A 19,381-nucleotide genomic window follows, 5' to 3' on the forward strand; every position below is an offset into this window, starting at 1 on the left:
GGTTACTGAACACTTAACGGTTTCCACAGGATTGGCAATATCAACCTACTGTGGTGAAAAGAAATGGTCTTATGCCTTCCCCCTCTTAAAGAATGATAAAAAGTTATACTTTCTATCAAGTATTCTAAGAATCTTGATATTTTGCAGAATATTGGAAATCACTTGCACAGCTAATGGCATAGCAGCCATTCATTCATTCATTCATTCCATTTCTACATCATTCATCTCACCTAAATGACTCTTTTACCTTTATCTTTCCCAACTGCACCTTGAAATGTGATGTTGGTTTGCGTATTTTCTTGCATTAAAGAAGCATGAAGTTCTTTCTTTAAGGACACTAAAGACACCACTTAGTTTAGATTTTTCTATTAATTATAGATAATGCTCTTCCCAAGTAATTTTTAGGCATTGTGTACACACTGTATTTTCCTTCTGTTTATATCAGATAAAGACAAACCATGAACCAATTACTGTATATCCCACAAATCTCATTTTTATATAAACCCCTGAGATCATGCTGATAGATTTATAATGTTTTAGGTTTTTTTTCTTGTAACTAAGAAGTAATAAAATAAGTACAACCGACCCATTAATATGTTTATTTTATTCAAAAGCTCAATTCCATCAATATGTTCAGTGAAACTAATCATCTAAGAATAAATTAGTGCTGATTTTTTTTCTCATTTCACAATAGCTATTATTTTCAATTAAAAGAAAATAAAATCCATAACACTTGCAAAGGGTATCAGTAGTCTACATTTTCAGTTTTCTACCCACAGTTTAACAACTTTTAAGGATAGGATACTCATAAACAGTTCTTCACATGTGCCTCCAATATCACATCTGATGTTTGCCCAGAAAAATCAGTGACCTACTGATTGGAAAATACACAGTTGTAGCTAAGTAAGTATGTTTTAGTTCCTCAGCAGACTAGTTAACTAATGAAGGCTTGTCAGAAGCCAGGTTTTCAAGAGCAAGTTTAAGGATGCTTGTAGTGGGAATTAAGAGCCATCAACCTACACTTAAAAGAATTGGTTTGTCTGGTTTACAGATCACTTGTTGAGGTTGCAAAATAGAAAAAGAAAACAAAATGCCCTGGTCTAGTTAAGTACTTAAAAATGAAAAGTAAAATAATAGATGGTCACAACTACTGAGGAGAAAATGTTTATATATTAATTTAAAAAATCAAGCTTAGCATTACTGTACATTATAAAATTCTGTTTTCCTCAGATAGGCAGAAATAACTTTTAACATTTTCTGTACAGAAATATTAAATGATTAAAAAACCGCTGTTTGAAAATACTACAAATGTACACTTGAATATATTTGACCTTATATCACCACATCAGATCAGTAACAGTTAAGTTATTAATGTAAAGTGCAATAAATAAGGTGCTTTTGGCAAAATTAGTTACTTGTTTTCATTTTTCTGTGAAATCAGTATTTTTCTCCTCATAGTTTATATGTAACCTTAGTATTTTCATTTCCAAAAAAAGTCATTTTTTTAATTTGTAATTTTAAACAAGAAAAAAATGCATACATTGAAGAAAAGTCTTAACAATTTACAAAGAGACAAAGATTAGTTGTGCTGCAAGATACCAATAACCAATTTTGAAACTATCTTGTCAATCTCCAAAAATTATATAAACCTGGATCAATTCCAAAATATGTCTAAATTGTAGACTAATGTGATTAATATTTCAAATAATTATCTCTGCAAATTCAGGGATAACAAGTTTGAATTTTCAATAAATAACTTTCAGTGTCACTATGCAGAATTTAATAATTTGTGAAAAAGGTAACTATTAACAGCTAGTTATATATTAAAAGGAATGTCAGAGTGCAATCTTAACGTTTTGTCAGTAAATCTCTTCTTTCTTTTGAGGATCCAACCACTAGAATTTAAGTGAATTTTGTGCACTTGATAGCTGTTATTGTTAGCTGTACAGTTCTGCAAAAGTCATTGATTGCTAAATCTGGGATTCCATTGAAATTCTGCTTAATGTCACCAGAGCTCTGTCGTATGGCAGCTCCATTGGACTGGAAATTTTGACTGATTCTCCAGAAACCTCAGAATGAATAATTAAAGCATCAGCACTAAATGATCTGATTCTGATTCCTGAGGAGCAGGAAGAAGAGGAGGAGGAAGAGGAAGAGGAGATTTCTGATTCTCCATTTGTTGTCTTATCACAACTTGTGTATTCTAGTTCCTTTTTATCCAAATGTTTGGCACTACAATAAGGAGCGTAAACCTCAGTGGTTTCTTCAAATTGCAGGCAGTTGACTTTGTAGTATTTTTTCTTCAGTTGCAGAACATCATTGAATCTGTGTCCCCAGAGGATTTCTCTAGGCACGTAGGAACTCCTTGACTGATGTGATGTTCCTGTTGAATCTCCAGTGTAAACAAACGTAACCAGGATCTCAAAATTGTCCTTAGCCAGAGTTTTCCTGTCAAAATCATACAGTGGACTATCCTGGTTAATTTCATGGACTATGGTCACTGGAGTGGCAAGAATGATCTGATCATTTAGCAGTTTTAAGTCTTTGTACTCCAATATCATTCTGCCCACCCTGTCTTCCACATACCTCAAGAGCTGAGCTCTTACGGTTCCTTCTACCATATGATTAGGTCGAAAATCACCTATCCGCCACATCAGACAGAGTTTCCCATCCCGTAAGCCAACTGTTGCGTAGTAGCTAAAGCGGATGGTCTGGGCTCGCTTTCGGGCAGTGGCCATTTTTGCTAAGGCAGCTCCAATAATGAACGTATCAATGATGCAGCCTAACACAGATTGTAGGACAACTGTCAGGATTGCTGCAGAACACTCATCGGTCACACAGCGAGATCCATAGCCTATGGTGGTTTGGGTTTCCAGAGAAAATAAGAAGGCCCCTGTGAAACTATTGACATTCTCTACACAGGGGGTGACTTCTTCTTCTGGCAATAAATCTCCATGCTGGAGTGCAATGAGCCAAAACACTAAGCCAAACAATAACCAGGATAGGATGTAAGATAAGGAAAAGATCACAAACATATGGCGCCATTTAATATCTACCAGTGTGGTGAAAATATCAGCCACATAGCTCTCCCACTCCCCGAAGATATGTTTGAAGTAAACATTGCAACTTCCATCTTTCTGAAGGAATCGCTTTTGCATTCTTTTAATCCCCACTGATGTAGTTTCCTGGTAACTCTGTGAATGTTTGAGTTTATTTGCTTCCATGCTGATAAGTTTATCGGTGTGCTCCGCCATGCTTTGAGTCGGTATTGTGAAATTAGTTTAGGAGACACATTCATTCATCTGTTGATCTGTCCCTCTCTTTTCATTTATAACCTGAGGGGAAAGAAAAAAGAACAAAGGCTTGAGATTTTCAATTGGGCCCCAGTTACATTTTGAAGCCATACATGGAATCCTTATTAACTTAAATGGGAGATTGAAACAATAAATAGGTTGTTTTTATGTTGCCCCCTTAACTCAATATACAGTTTTCAATGGAATGCCCTTTTCCAGTGATAGTGATTTATTCAACTTCTGTCCCTCTTGATCTTATTTTATCTTATCTTTAACCTGATATGTTAACTGACTGAGATGCTGAGTCAGTGCTCATGGTCAAAGTAACCTTCAACCTGTGCTTGACAACAATTCTGTGGATAAAGTCAGGTCATTCCCCTGGCAACTGTATGGACTTCTCTGGGATGTGTTTCCAACTCCCGAGTCTAGCCCTACTATTTCCTAGAGATTTCAGGTGTTAATGTTCAAAGATCTCTCCCAATGAGAAGTATATGGTGAGTGGTCTAGACAGCAAACATTTTCCATTGTAGCTTCTAGGTGATGGAACTGGCTTTCCCTATCTCCTTGCCTTTTGCAAAGTATTGAAAAAACAATTATTTCAATGTACCATTAGACCAAATTATTTGTAGGTATCCACCATTTATATGTATGGACATCATGATTTTTACTACTCAGTGGGGTTTTATCCATGTTTTGTTGTTCCTTTCCTAGATTCTTAATTGGTTGGGAGTTTTGCAAATATTGTAAAATAAATAGATATAAAACAGGTCCAACTTAGCTTCCCTTCTGAACCTAGGAAAGTTCATACAGGTGCTGCCACCTACTGAGATGCATTTTACCCCTGTCAGCGTTTCATGCTTTTGGCACCTCCAATGAAAAACTATGTCTAAATCTCTCATAAAAGTATTAGATTTCCCCCAAATATCTACAAAGCAAAAATACCTATTGTTTAAATTTTAAAACCAATGCATATTTTAGACAATAGTGTGACTACTTTTCTTATGTGGCTGTTCACCCAAAATTAATTTATGGTTTCACTTGATCTCTGGCTTTGATAATAGAAGACTCACATGAGGAACTCTTGGGTTTATTTTAAGTCTTAACATTTAGATTACAATAAAAGGTATCCTTGATACTTAAAAAGATGAGGGTGAGCCATTGTGTTTCACCCCAATATACTAAGTGCAATCTGATTGCTATAATGTAGCAAAAACAAATTAAGTTAATATAGTTTCTCCAATTTCTCTGTTCACAAATATGATAGAAAATGTCAAGAAGATGTTTGCATCATTTCCATGTTTTTCCCATTAGACATTAATTTTATATTTGTAGAGAATTTTGTTGCTTGCTACCTGGCTATATAACTTGTAGTCTGAAGTAGTATAATCAGTTCTGTTACTTCAGCCCTGTACCTTTTTAGTATCATCTATTTGCTGTGCTATTTTACCTTTACCTTTACCTTTACTTTATTTTTTAGTAGCAAGAGAAAGTTATCTATCTGACCTAAGAATTCATGTGGTGAGAATGATGGAAACGTGAACTCAAAGCAATTGTTAGACATAAAGTTTCCTACTTCAGTGATACATTCATAATTTTTTTCCTCCTCACTCCACCCCAACCACCCTCTGCATTATACTTCTTGCACACATAACTTTTACAAGCAGAGATTACAAATTTAGAGTTACCAAAAAGGTTAGTAAAACAATGAATGCTCCCCCCACACTGCTGCTTTTCATTGTGAAATATCTGCCCCGCAGAGTGTAGCCCATCTCATTCAGGATGTGTTAAAGATCAAGAATTCCTTAGCCATATGAACAATAATGTCAGCTGTGCGAATACACTTTTCCAAAACACTTAAAAATCTAGCATACTTTCCTTTTCTTTTCCGGGACAAAAACGAATGTGACATATGGTGACATATCCTCAGAATGTGGCCTTCATTAAAACAACAACAACATAACATTCGTGGTTCCAAAAATACTTCTGGAATGCAGTTATTGGAAATATTCATAGACTTGATGTAGCTGTGGCTTTAAGCACCCCTTCCCACTTTCATTCATTGCGTTTTCAAGAGCTATCTCATATAAATAAGAATGTGATTTGCATTGTATAACTGAAAATCTTCTCAGTGGCTAGAACGCAACATTACTCACAGGTGTGGATTCATAGGAAAACAACTAGGAGTTGTATTCTCAGGAGATAGGCCAACTCTGGCATCTGGCAAGAGATCCATTCCATATCTTACAAATGAGGGCTGCCTTTAGCCAGTTCTTCAGCACCCGTATTCTGGATAGAAATCACCTTACCTGTAGCACTCACAAAGTTCTTGAAAATGAAATATAGTACCAAGAATAAAGTTCTTTGACTTGGAAACGGCTCATCATTTCAGCCACCCAAATCGCAGACTTCAGCATGGCTTCCAGGACTTTGTGATGAGCTGATATATGTACAGATAGTCCTCGATTTATGACTAGTCTCCTAGTGACTGTTCAGAATTCCAGTAGACCTACCTGAGGCCTGCACTTACAATCGAGATTCAAAGTTCTGCTGGTTTGTCTGGTGACCACATTTTGGGCACTCTGTAACTGTGGGGAATTTATGACCATCCCGAGCTATGACCATGATGGGTAGCCTCCATGACATTTGTAACTCAAATACTACTTGAGTAATATAGTGGCCACTCACATCTCTCTCCTCAATGAACTCAGCATGTGAAAGATGTAGAACATCTTTCTGTATCTTTAAATATACCTTAAAGAGAGAGAGGAAAAATAATTTGAGATCTGAGCAGCATTTTCATGACACATCTTATCTAAAGAAGCCCCTTATCATCTGCTTCCAGAAACTGATGGAATCTAAAGAATGGCAGAACACTCTGGGTAAGGCTGGATCCCAAGCAAGATATCAGACAATTCAGTTGAGACCCTATTTCTCCTACGAGATAGTCCAGGGCTGTCAAACTCCTGGCCCATGGGCTGGATGTGTTACATGCTGGCCATGTCCATGCCCGGTTTAGCAAAGGGGGAAAATGTCCCAATACGTCACGTGACACCGCCATGACGACATGAGTTTGACACCCCTGTGATAGTCTAATGAGATGTATTGTTGGTTCAGTTGCTTAATTATTGTCACTATTACTTTCCAGTCAAGAAAAGTTTGGTTTTCAAAAGTGATACAGATAATGAAGTTCACCAGGTGACAGCTAGAGCAATAAATTGGATATCTTAGCATGGATAAAAGCACATTAATATGCTGTTAGGTCAGGAGAAAAAAGACAACTGTATATTTTGCGGTTAATACTGCCCCATCAAATAAGCATTTAGCAGAATTACCTCATCTGGTTGAGAAGCTTTTAGTATCTAGTCGTAAAAATGGATTGCTGGACACCATAGATACCTGCTCTGATTCACCTCTACCAACCAATGATAGGGAATTAAAATAGTAGTTTTATTTGTCATATGCTTACAGCTTGGTAGGATACAAAATAATACAGTGTTAATTATTATAAACATGAATAATATAACTCACTATAACTCAATTTAAGATCACTACTAAAGTACAGTGCTTTGGTAATCTGAATAGCCCATGATATCTACAAGAATGATTAACAATTATAAATAAGAAAAATACATAAAGTAGCTTTTGGAAACCCATAATAAATATCTTACACCTTTTTAAGATTTACATTTCCTGGTAGAAAGACTGGCCTTCAATGAAAAAAGCCTGTTTTCTACAGAGCTGTTATTAGTATAAGCAAGTGCATGTTGGTCATATTAAGTGGTCTGGTTTTCTATACTGTCTAAAGAAGAAAGGTATTGCAGTAATGGGGCCTATTAGCTACTCAGTAAAAAAGTAAAAAAATGTGCCTTATAAAGTTTGTGCTCCATCCTATAATGCTCAGATTATGAGACAAATACAAGTTGAGTTTGGACTCTTAGTAGAGAAAGGCAAATATTCTTTCATAAGATGTGAGAAACTTGGTGGAGTAACTCTTGTGAATAAAGAATATTGAAGAATTCATTTTGTTCAAAAGGAGAAGAAGTAATAGTAGGGGAAAAGAAGGTATACTCTTCACTAAAACTCTCCACACCAGCTCAAAAATCCAAAGGAACAAACTTAGTGATGCTGTAGATAGTATCCAAGTTAGTTTCAGTTTTGTATGGCTGCCCATCTTAGAGCACTGGGTGGTTCACAATAACAAAAACTAGCAGAGGAGGGAATGCAAACTATTGTTTGTTCAACCATGGAATAAATGTGAATAATATTTTCCAAAAGTAAACTGAAGATCTTTCAAAGAACATGATGTATCACTGATGGGGAACTTTAATTACTTTGCCATCTGTGAGAGATAAACTCTGTTAAATGGGAAATTCCTGACTTGTCTTACTGACAACTTTCTTCTTCAGAGGCTTGAAGAAGGCACAAGAAGCTTGATATTAACCAGTATGGAACAAGTTTATGAAATAACTATTTACTCTAAATGAGTTTAAAAACTCAAGGGTCAGATGAATTGAGACCTAGAGTTCTCAAGATTGCTGATAAATTGAACTTCAAGCATATTAGACATACTGTAGATGGTTCTGGTCAGTTAAAAGTTAGATCAAGGAATAGCTACCTACTAAGCAGTATTTTGGATGGAAACAAAAATAAATAAAATAAATATTTCCTATCTCTCCATTTCCCTATGTAATGGCACTTTATCTTCTGGCCCAACTCTGTTGCTGTCAATGTAATACATGTGATGTCCTGTTTTTATACAATATATACAATATTATACAATATATGAAACATCTCCATACAACAGGGGTCTCAAATTGTCACATGACGTATCCTGACTTTTTTCCGCTTCGTGAAACCGGACATGGCCAGTGTGTGACATATCTGGCCCACGGGCCAAGAGTTTGACACCCCTGCCATACAACATAGCACTAAGGTCAAAAACACAATCATTCAGGGCTAATCTCTGAGGCTGACCTCAGGAAGCAGAATCACCGCAACACCATGTCCCCAATTCAAACTCACAAAGGTGGGCCAGGAATATATGGGCAATAGAACCAAAAGTTCCCAAGAGATTTAAAAACAAGGATCAATAGAGCCATATCCCCTTTGTTTCTCTTCAACAAGTGGTTATCTATCAGAGTGAAAATGACTGGTAGTGCACGAAAATGAGGCTACAACCTAGACTGAGATAATAAGTCTCCTCCAAGAACATGTGCAGTTGATACAGGTTTGACCTCCCAAACTAGGGGTATTTCTATTTGGACAATAGTTGACTATGTCTGTGTGGCTTCTTGACCTTTCAACTAAATGTAAGAATTGGCTCTGTCTAAATCTACCATGTTTTCCCAAAAATAAGACCTTGTCTTATATTTTTTTGAACCCCAAAATAAGTGCCTGGCCTTATTTTTGGGAAGGTCTTATTACTTTGGGGTGCATGGAGCAAGATGGGCTCCTCTTGCCATCTTACCTGATTTCCAGCTCTGCATTTAAATATTTTCGGGGAGGGCTTATTTTCAGGGGGAGGCTTATTTTAGTGCATGCGCTCAAAACCCCGATTGGGCTTATTATCAGGGGATGTCTTATTTTCAGGGAAACAGGGTAGTTGTAGACATTCCATAGTTTTATTTAAGGCTGGGAATATCAATGAATGATGTAACAATATAGTCAATGTTGTCTGAATCTACTCAGCTAACATAAGTTAAGACAGGCTGACATCAAGACAACATACAATAAGCTAGGCAGTCACAATCATCTTTCCTACATTCTCAGACCTCACAAATTAGATAATTGTACTTAAGTAATTGCACCAGATGAGGCACTTCAGTGTGATCTTTCTCAAAATGCATGGCTGTTGGCATAAAGACAAGTGATTTTTATCTTCAAAATGCCTTCTGAAGGAGATTGTAAACTCTTGTCTCTGTTTTGTTTTGCTTTATTGTATTTTGTCGAATGCAGGATAGATTGCAAATAGCATACAGTGTACTACTACCTCATGCCCAGTCAGCTGCAAGATGAGCCTTATACTCTTTGAAGAGCCTCATATAAGCTCTGAAAAACCTTTTAAAAGGCTTTTGCTTGCTGTTAGGAGTTGACTCACTTAAGTTAATATGACTCTTACAGCAGCCACAACTATTTTTCAGGCTTACATGTAAGATCATAAAAAGACAGGTTGCTTTAATGAATAACAGAAATGCTGTGCTTGCACAAGTTCTGAAGCACTTCTTCCCAATAACTTTCAGACAAGGAAGAGTGTTACTCTTATTTTTGAGCCGTAGTGGCGCAGTGGTTAGACTGCAGTATTGCAGGCTACTTCTGCAGACTGCTGATTGCCAGCAGTTTGGCAGTTCAAGTCCCATGGGCTCACGGTTGACTCAGCCTTCCATCCAGGGGTGAAATGCTACCGATTTACTTGGTTCAGGTGAACCAGTAGTGATAAAAACAACCAGTTCGGGCAAACCAGTAGTAAAAAAAAGCTACTGGTTCCTCCAAACAGATATTTCCGATGATCAGCTGTGCCGCGTGGTTTAGCTTTGCTAGAAACCAGGAAATCCTGCTTTCTAGCAAAGCTAAAGTGCGTGGCACAGCTGATCCTCCCCCTCGCAGTTCTACTTACCTTCCCAAGCCTCCTTTTGGCGCATACTGCACATGCACTTATGCGCAGCACGCACCAAAAGGCGGCTTCGAAAGGTACATAGAACAGTGAGTGGGGATCAGCTGTGCCACGCAGTTTAGCTTTGCTAAAAAGCAAGAAATCCTGCTGTCTAGCAAAGCTAAATCACATTGCACAGCTGATTCCCCCCCCTCGCTGTGGTACTTACCTTCCCAAGCCTCCTTTTGGCGTGTACTGCGCACTGTGTACACGCATGCAGTGTGTGTTTGGTGCGCATGCACGTGCACAGCGCATGCTTGGCACACAGCACACATGTGTGGTCAGCAAACCGGTAGCAAACTAGTTCAGATTTCACCACTGCTTCCATCCTTCCGAGATCAGAAAAATGAGGACCCAGATTATTGGGGGCTGACTCTGTAAAACTGCTTAGAGAGGGCTGTAAAGCACTATAAAGCAATATACAAGTCTAAGTGCTATTGCTATTGCTATTTTTACAGGAAAAAAAATGTTTCCACTGCCAAAACCCTAAATAACCACTTGCATGCAATTTTCTGATTAATATAATTATCTGTGAAACTAAATGCACCAATTCAAAGAGTTTTTACACTTTGAGTACTCCACTATCATTTCCATTCCCTACACCCCCAGGAGTACTTTGAAACTGGTGTAGAATTTTTGCATGGAATCCTTCATTAACGGGGAATTCTTTTTTCAGGTGGTTTATTTAGATAACAATATGATTAGTTTAATTCTTTTAAGAGTAGATGCTCTGCCACCCTTTCCTCTTCTAATAAATTTAGAATTTTGAAACTTTTGATCCAGCTCAGCCCATTCATGTTCTTAGCAGTTCACAGAAAACACCATTTGATTAGTGCAAAGACAGCCTTAAAATAGTGGGTGTCAATTTTTAATGTTTAGTTCTTTCATTGGGAGAATATTTAGTAGCATTTCTTTGGGAAAAATTGGGGTGGGTGGGTTAAGAATTAAAGGATTGCCTTGTGATTTTTTTTCTCCTCCTTGCATTGTTTAGTAAATTATCTTTAATTTGATTCTTGCTGTAAACTACCTTAACAGAGCAATGAAATATGCTATGAAGTTTTTCAGTTAATTCCCAGTTTAATGGCTATAGTTATTTGTATGATATTTGTTCCATAAAGCCACTCATTACATAAATACTATATACATTGTATATTTCCCCATACAATGTACATAGGAGATTCTTCACACAGTTGTATCACCAGATAGAAAACTAACCTATGAAGATAATGGCAGAAGTGCGGCTTAGTCAGCCATAGATAATAGAATTAGGAAAATGCATTGCAAATTAATTATCTCAACTTTAGGCAATTCTTAACCATCTTTCATAAAAGCTATCTGAAGAAAGGAAATGGAAAAGAGGGTATGGTGATCTTAAAGAAAGGAAAAAGAATTTGTGAGGTTCGTCACTAGCAAATGTCCTTGAAATATTAGCCTTAAAGGAATGCAGTCTCCACCCTTATCTAAAGATTCTTTTGCAGATGTGTTCCATCTTCACAACTTCCCTTGTTAATGTTGCTCTGGCTAAGCTTTTTATCAACAAAGTTTCTCTTCATGCTTAATCTTAATTTTCCTTCCTGGAAGTCCACTGTTTCCTTCTGCTGTTAATTGTCTTGGAATATAGCATTACATTCAGTTTTGGAAATTTTTCCTATGGACACTGATGCTCATACAGTTGGAAAGCTGCAACCAGAGAAGCCATGAATAAACCAATCAAATAATAACCATTTGAACCATCTGACTTTCATCTGGCTATGAATGGAAACAATCTTCTAGTTAAAGCATTGTCACCACTTAAAAACATGGTGGCTCCAAATATTTCAACACCCTTCTCTCTTTCTCTCCCCCCCCCCTTTGTTTCCCCCTTGTTTCTTTTTTTGAAACAAACCTTGCTCCAAACGTCTTTGTAGACTGCATACAAATTTGATTTTGTGTATTCCTGGAAAATCCAAACTTCTAAAACTTCGGGGGAGGGGGGGAACTGTCTGCTGTCTATTAAGTTAATATAATTAACTGTCTATTAAGGATATATGATGCCAATATATAAAAGCTTCTGTTTTACCCTATAGTTATCTTTTTCTATGAATGAAAATATTCCTCGTTTGGTGTAATTTTCAATTAGGGAAAGAGATCCAACTTTTTCAGCATATTATCAATATGCTTCATGATAATTTTGTTTCCAGTGCCTATAATATACCATCTGTGGTTATATCATGGAATTCCATTATACAGGCTCTTTCCTAATAATTAGAACAGTGCCCTTTTCACTGCAATTAGAACACAAATAACTATTTTCCCTGAGTTTTCTGCTTTGATCCTAAGTCCTTTTCCCTGGGAAATCTGGTCAGGCATCTGAATCCCATCAGTTTGCAATATTTGACAAATTTTAGGAAAACCTAAAATTTATCTTGTGCCATTTTAATATGTATATATCCAGGTCAGTGGTGGGTTTCAAAAATTTTTACTACCGGTTCTGTGGGTGTGGCTTGGTGGGCGTGTCATGGCTTGGTGGGCATGGCTTGGTAGGCGTGGCAGGGGAAGGATACTGTAAAATCTCCATTTCCTCCCGATCAGCTGGGACTTGGGAGGCAGAGAATAGATGGGGGAGGGGCCAGTCAGAATTTTTACTACCGGTTCTCTGAACTACTCAAAATTTCTGCTACCGGTTCCCCAGAACTGGTCAGAACCTGCTGAAACCCACCTCTGATCCAGGTACTCTCCAGCTGAATATCATCACAGTATACATTAAAGAAATGGGAGCACATACAAATGTATACTGTCACATTGACAAATTTGTAGAAAATGCAGGTGGTTTTCCCTGGCTCTCATCATGTGCTCACAAATGTCTACCTGACAAGTTTTTCTTTCCATCCATGAGAGCACCTTAGTGGGGAATTCCAATATAAGATGGATAGAGAGGAGGAAACGAAAATATATTTTGATGGCATAAAATAACGATCACAATAGTAGCAGATCTCGGAAAAAGTCTTATTAGAAAACCTCTTTCTCCTCTCTTCATCGCAAAACCTTTGTCTAATTTTCCCAGCTTTAAAAAGAGATCACTGTGCACTAGTGACATTTTAGAAACATTGATAGTTGGTATTTATATTTGGTAGGAGCAAAATCACACTTGGATCACAGCCTCAATGCCTTGCTACGTCAATACGAAATTATTAAAAAAATTGGGAGACAGACATAAACATCTCTGCATGAAAGGCTGCTCTAAAAGCCTTGAATATCATGCAACGGGGTTGTCATCCATAGTGGAACAGCTTGCAATGACATTTAATCCATCCAACTTAAACCAGATCCTATAGCAGGAACATCAGGAGCAGAAGGTGGTATTTGGCCATGGAGATTTGACAGAAGGTGTGCTTTGAAAGGTTCCTTCAGAGAACAGATTCAAGGCCACTGTAGGGTCATTGCTTTCACCTGATTGGACTTACTGAATTAGATAAGGTATGAACACTGTATTATCAGATTGTATTTAACAATGAAAGTGGAGATTTATTATATGTTAATGGCTGCAAGGATTCTACATGCATTTTATTAGAAAAGACCTCAGTCCTGACCAGGTAGCTTTTTTTTTTTTTTTTGCTATTTTAGACAAATAAAATCATCTTGATTATTCAAAATATAGTGCAAATAAAAATCATCACAGTGCCCTATGAATTTAAAGAAAAGAGGTATAGTGAACTAGTGGGAAAGTCCCCATAGAACAGGCAATGCCGAAGAACATGCTTTCTATGGCACTCATATCACAGGGGCAGTATAGGGTTTCATATGGGGTTTTTCTGCTTTTCCCTCCCAGGAGAAGCTGAGGGGACAGCATTAAATTCAGCTACAGATGAAGCCAGTGGTGAAATCCTCCCCGGTTTGCCACCAGTTCGCTGCCCACACATGTGCAGTGTGTGCCAAAAGCACGCTGTGTGCACATGTGCAGTGCATGACAAATACATGCTATGTGTATATGCAAAGTGCGCATCAAATGCAGGATTTCCTGCTTTCTAGCAATTTTAAATCGCGCGGCACAGCTGATCGTCAGAAATACCAGTTCGGATGAATCAGTAGCTGTTTTTATCACTACCGGTTTGCCCGAACCTGTGCCAACCAATAGTATTTCACCACTGGATGAAGCTCTCCTGGATGGGGGAATCTGTGATATGATAAAAAAAACATGAGGATGATTTCAGCATTAAACTTTGGTTATTTGCAATTATATAAGGAGAGATAGCAGCATTTTCTGTTTGACTTTCTATGTCTAAGATCGTCTCCCTTGGTACTGATGTATTTTGATCTGACTCTATGGTTAGGATGGCATCACTGGAAAACCATAGATGTTCCATTTCTTTAGACTGCTATTTCTCAAGAAGATTTGTAATTCTCTGCCAGTATTAGATGGGTCAATCCACTAGGGTTGTGATACAGTTTTCACTAGTAGGTAAACATATTTATCCAGAGATTAGATTCAAGTTTACTGACTCCTGCTTCCCATTGAAGTACTGCATTTGGAACACAGCAGGTTGAACTTTAAGCAAAAACAAGTGCTTGGTTAACCCAGTTCAAATTGCTAGAAAGATTGTAAATAGTTAAAAAAAAATATGGTAAAGTAATACTATACATGTACTTTAAACTAAGAGATGAACTCTAAAATTCAGTTTTGGATGCGACACAATTCTATAAATAATAATTTGAGAATGGTTTCCACTTAAAATTAAATCTTATTTTTTGCATGCAAAGTTATTCTGTAGGAGGCATAATTTAATTAGTCATTCTTCTGAAAAGGGAATCAGAGGTTTACCTGTAACTTCCTATGATGAATTAATTATAAGCGCCACCTCAATTGAACCAGCCAGCCATTTTCCAGGCTATTGATAAGAAAAAGAACAGAAAAATTGATATGATCTTATAATATCAGAAGCTTCTAATGATGCATTGGAATTTGTTATATTTCAGATTGTTTTTTATCCACCAGCATTTCACTACCTGTAGCTGATTCTTCCATTTGTATCATATGTTTTTTACATTCTTTCATAGATAGTTAATAATATGGGGTGGGGAGAGAAGAAAGGAGGAAGAGGATATTTAAGGCCTACAAAGCTATCCACAAAATATATTTTCAGTAGTAGAAGCCTAATGAAGTAGGTGAACCTACAACCTGGTTAGGATTGGAAGTCAGGTTCAGTTTGAAAAACCATTTGCATTATTAGAACTATGGGATGCCTTTAGTCTAAACCAGGGGTGTCAAACTCAAGGCCTGGGGGCTGGATCCACCCTGTGGGTGCTTAGATCTGGCCCACGGGGCCGTCCTTGAAACAGCGAAGGACCGACCCACGATGCCTCTGCCCTTGGCCCTCCAGAGCTCTGTTTTCACTGGCAAGAGGGATGCAGGAGGTAGTCACAGCGGAAAATGGAGCTCAGGAGCCTGTTTCCACTGGCACAGCACTTGGGCTAGCACAGACACCCCTGACACCAGTGACATTGAGCTAGCCACGCCCCCCCCCCCCCGGCCACCCCCTCTCCCCCCCAGGTCAAAGACAACCCTGATGCGGCCCTCAATGAAATCAAGCTTGACACCTCTGGTCTAAACAGTATGTCATCATTAAGATTCTTCTTTTCTTCAAAAAACTCAGAAATCATTATTAAACATAATATTTTAATATTTTTCCTCCTCCACTCTACTCTTTCTTCCTGGATCCTTTACAGAGAAAAAGAAATTAAGGGGTAAGTTTCTGTATTTAGAAATTAATCTATCTTTGCAATTCTCTGGCTATGCATTGATCACAATATTGATAGGTGAACTACACATTGTGTGAAATGTGTATGCCGATTCCCTCTTGCAGAATACCTGCTATAAACTAATCTCCCTTGCGGGTTGTATCCTTATCATCATCAACATTCTTGATGTTCTGATTACAGTTGCCACTTCTTTTTTCTTATCAGACTCATTACACAATAATATAGTATTTCATGTTGGAAAAAGCTGTATCTATTAATTGAGAAAGCTGAAAAATAGGTTCATCTTGTTTTAGAGCAGAATTAACAGGAAGTATAACATTTCTTTGGAAAAGGGAAGAAAATAATATGAGGTTTTTAAAAATCCTAATATAGGAAGCTTACCAAATGGACAGATTTGCCTAGTCCTAAACAAGAGTTTTTTTTCCATCTTCTTTACTAAATAATATTAAAATATTGACTTAAAACCAAACAAAATGAACAGATAGTTTAACGCACTCTAGCTTAATTTGCATTTCCTATACTAAAGCACATGTTGATACGTAATTGTCTTTCTATTTTTTGTGTTTCTCTTAAGTTTTTGTTGCTGCTTACTGATTATGAAAAAAAAATAGAATGACTACATTAAAATTGCAGATTAAAAGGCATGTGGAGAAAAGTATTGAAAATAAAGATATTAGGGAAAAGGCATAAAATATGAACAGATGTTTGTGTAGAAATTTTAGAAAACTAAATTTTGAACTTTTTACCTTCAAGATACCAAAAATATCTGCTGGTCTGTTGAATCAAAGAGGGAAAAACCTGAACAGGTGATACTAGAAGAATCTGCCTAAATTTTGTCTGGGTCAGTGTCTCATATATTGAAACATAACTTTTCCCTAACTCAGTGATGGCGAACCTTTTAGGCACTGAGTGCCCAAAATGTGCATGCACGGCCAAACTGTAAGGCATGGGCACATATGTGCATGTACCCTGCGCATGTGTGCATGTACCCTGTGCATGCATGTCCATGCCCTGCGTATGCACAGTAGAGACCCAAAGACCAGCTGGCTGATGGGAGGCGCACACACATGCACGGCACAGACCAGAAACAGAGCTGGGGTGACAGTGCACATGCGTGCCACCTCTAGCACATGTGCCATAGGTTCACCACCACTGCCCTAGCTTATGCACTTAGTATATAATTTCTGGTTGATAGCTACTCTAACAAGAAAAAGAAAATCCAGAAAAGTCTCTGGAAAGTATTAATGTCACATATTTCACCCAGGTTTTTCTTGATCCTAGAAAACTCTTCATTAAAATTTATGTAACCATTTAACTTCTGTTTTCTTTTTTCCCTCTTTTGCTTGAGCATGTAATTTAGGTATTTGGTTCAGGTTAACGTTCACAGAATTTCTCGGATATGCGTAAGCTAGTGGAATCTAAAGCTGGAATTAATATGAATCCTATTTTCCACATCTTATTACTAAAATGTCAATAGTCACCAGTTGCGTGTTTTGGAAACTCCAGCTTCAATTACTTCCTCCCAGGGATCCCATATAAACATTTCTTTTTTCTAGTTGTCTAGAATTCAAGTTGGTTGCGGTTATGGCCTTGGGGCAATATGCTTGTTTATCTGTAGGCATTTGAGTCTGCAGAAAACCATAGTAGAAGGGAGGAAAGAATAAGAACGTTTGCCCAGACATTAATTGAAAATACTATTGCTGGGCTCTGAATCAATATCTGTTTCCTGAAATAGTAAGATAGCATTAAGGGGCCTCAGAGAACAGTACTCATGAGGATCTGGTAATATAAACTACTTGGTATTTATTGAAACTCTTTATATCAAAATTAACACAAGACTATATGAGTCTGAAAGCTAAAGGATTCACCTAAAAGCGATATCGAGGTAGGACATTGAAAAGCCTTCCAGCAAACACCTAGAGCAAGATAATTATTTCATCATAGGTCAGATCATAGGACAAGTTCAGGCAGGCAGATCTAGGAGCTGTGGGGAGGAGGAAGAGGCAACTGTACAAGAGAGACTATGATACCTGCTAAGAGTTTTGGAGGATTAAGAGGAGATGGAACCAATGGAAGTCGCCAATTAATAAGCTGGCTTACAGAATGATAGGAAATCCATAGTGTAATGTTGAAAGAGGGAGAAAAACATGGGAATATATCCATAATGTGGGTGTTTCTCAAAACAGGAGAAGAGCAGAGTCTCTAAATTTTACTCTCTGTAGGTCTTTTGATTTGATCCCCTTACTGCTACTGCACATTTATATTTTCTCAATAAAAAATTCATCACTTTTTCTGTTACAGTTCCCTGTTCCCACAGCAACTTTTAAACTAATGTTATCTTTTTTTTTTCTTTTCTTTTTTCTTTTTGCTGGCTGATTGTTTGCTTTCTTCCCCAGTTTTTCGGTTCCAAGTATTCCATGATCTGTGTTTCTCGAGATACAATTTCATTAAAGTAAGCTCAGAGAACATCACTAATGAGATTCTGATTACATAAGTTACTCGGTGTTTATTACCAATGCCGTTATCTCTTCCAGAAACTCTAAGGTCAAAAAAATAGCAACAAAGGTAAACAACCAAGATTCTATTTGGAACTATTTCTTTCATTGCAGATTTATTCTGGTAAATGAGCCCAATAAAGATCAGTTTGATTTGATTTCTGGGCAAGTATCACCTCTTAGACTACTGAGGAGCAACATGCCCCAAAGAAAGCTCAAGGGTGTTTAGTTTACTAAAGTATACTAAAGTTTAGTATACTGCTCTTTATCAGGTGCAAGTGGAAAGCTTCACTCTTTGGACATGACACAAAACTTCTGCCCCATGGATTCTTCTCTGTTATTTGCAGTTTTGTCAATGAAACTAGGATCTCGCTATAGTTTTCAATCTAAACAGGATGGCCTTAGTTGTTTTATAGTAGAGCGTCCTACTCACCTTTTTTTTTTTTTTGTATCCTCTTCATTAGTTTGCTATGTAGTGGTACTGGACATCCTCCCATAAGGGCAATTTGCCTGCTCTCTCTTTGCAAAGTTGAAAAAAGAATATAACATTTATTTATCCCACATCTACGAAGCCCAGTTTTTTCAACACATCTATTACCATATAGGTCCCTAGTTCACTCACCAGTTAGGCTGGCCAAGGTGGGAGATGCACCATCAGCACAAGCTGCTGCTACTACGACCACTGAGGTTCACTGAAGTGGAACCAACTTGTGTCCCTCTTAATTTCCTTATTTACGTATGCACCCTATCTCCAAAAGCTACAGTACAACTAGTCTTTCTTCCTTGCAATCTCAATTCTATGGGGTGCTAAGCAACCTTGGCTCCCACAGCTCATTGAGCATTTAGGACAAACTGGCACTTCACAATACCTCTGGCAGACTTCCAGGTCTGTGCTTCCGCATTAAGTATTAGATATTTCCAAAAAGGGAAGAAAAAAGCATAATAGGAGAGTGGAGGAGAAAGTTGCATGCCGAACTTTCAGCTAAATTCTAAATTGCTGTTGTGGCTTTGCTCAATCCTTTTAACAGTTTTTTTAAAAAATGGATTGTTTTCCTGCCCCCTCCCTCCCCCTAAATTTGGTTCTCATGTTCTGGTCAATTGGGTCTGTTTTGATTTTTGTTTGTATTTTAGAATTACTTTTAAAACCTATGTATGCTTTTTTTTTTTTTTTTTTGAAATAATAAAGCAGGGACTGAGTTTTAATTGAC

The 19,381-nt window shown here is 37.5% G+C and overlaps 1 protein-coding gene across 1 annotated transcript; it reads right to left on the reverse strand.

Moving 5' to 3' along the window:
* Positions 1-1,959: 1,959 nt before the first annotated feature.
* Positions 1,960-18,866, reverse strand: KCNJ16 (potassium inwardly rectifying channel subfamily J member 16). Its single transcript, XM_070934737.1, has 2 exons — positions 18,796-18,866; positions 1,960-3,335 (listed from the first exon to the last, which is right to left on the reverse strand). The coding sequence occupies exon 2, from the start codon at positions 3,252-3,254 to the stop codon at positions 1,971-1,973; it is 1,284 nt and encodes a 427-aa protein (XP_070790838.1). The 5' UTR covers positions 3,255-3,335; positions 18,796-18,866; the 3' UTR covers positions 1,960-1,970.
* Positions 18,867-19,381: the final 515 nt, after the last annotated feature.

Source organism: Pituophis catenifer, unplaced genomic scaffold (genome assembly GCF_029215685.1).
Source record: "Pituophis catenifer annectens isolate HBS135680 unplaced genomic scaffold, rPitCat1.0.hap2 SCAF_2, whole genome shotgun sequence".
Lineage (NCBI taxonomy): Eukaryota > Metazoa > Chordata > Lepidosauria > Squamata > Colubridae > Pituophis > Pituophis catenifer.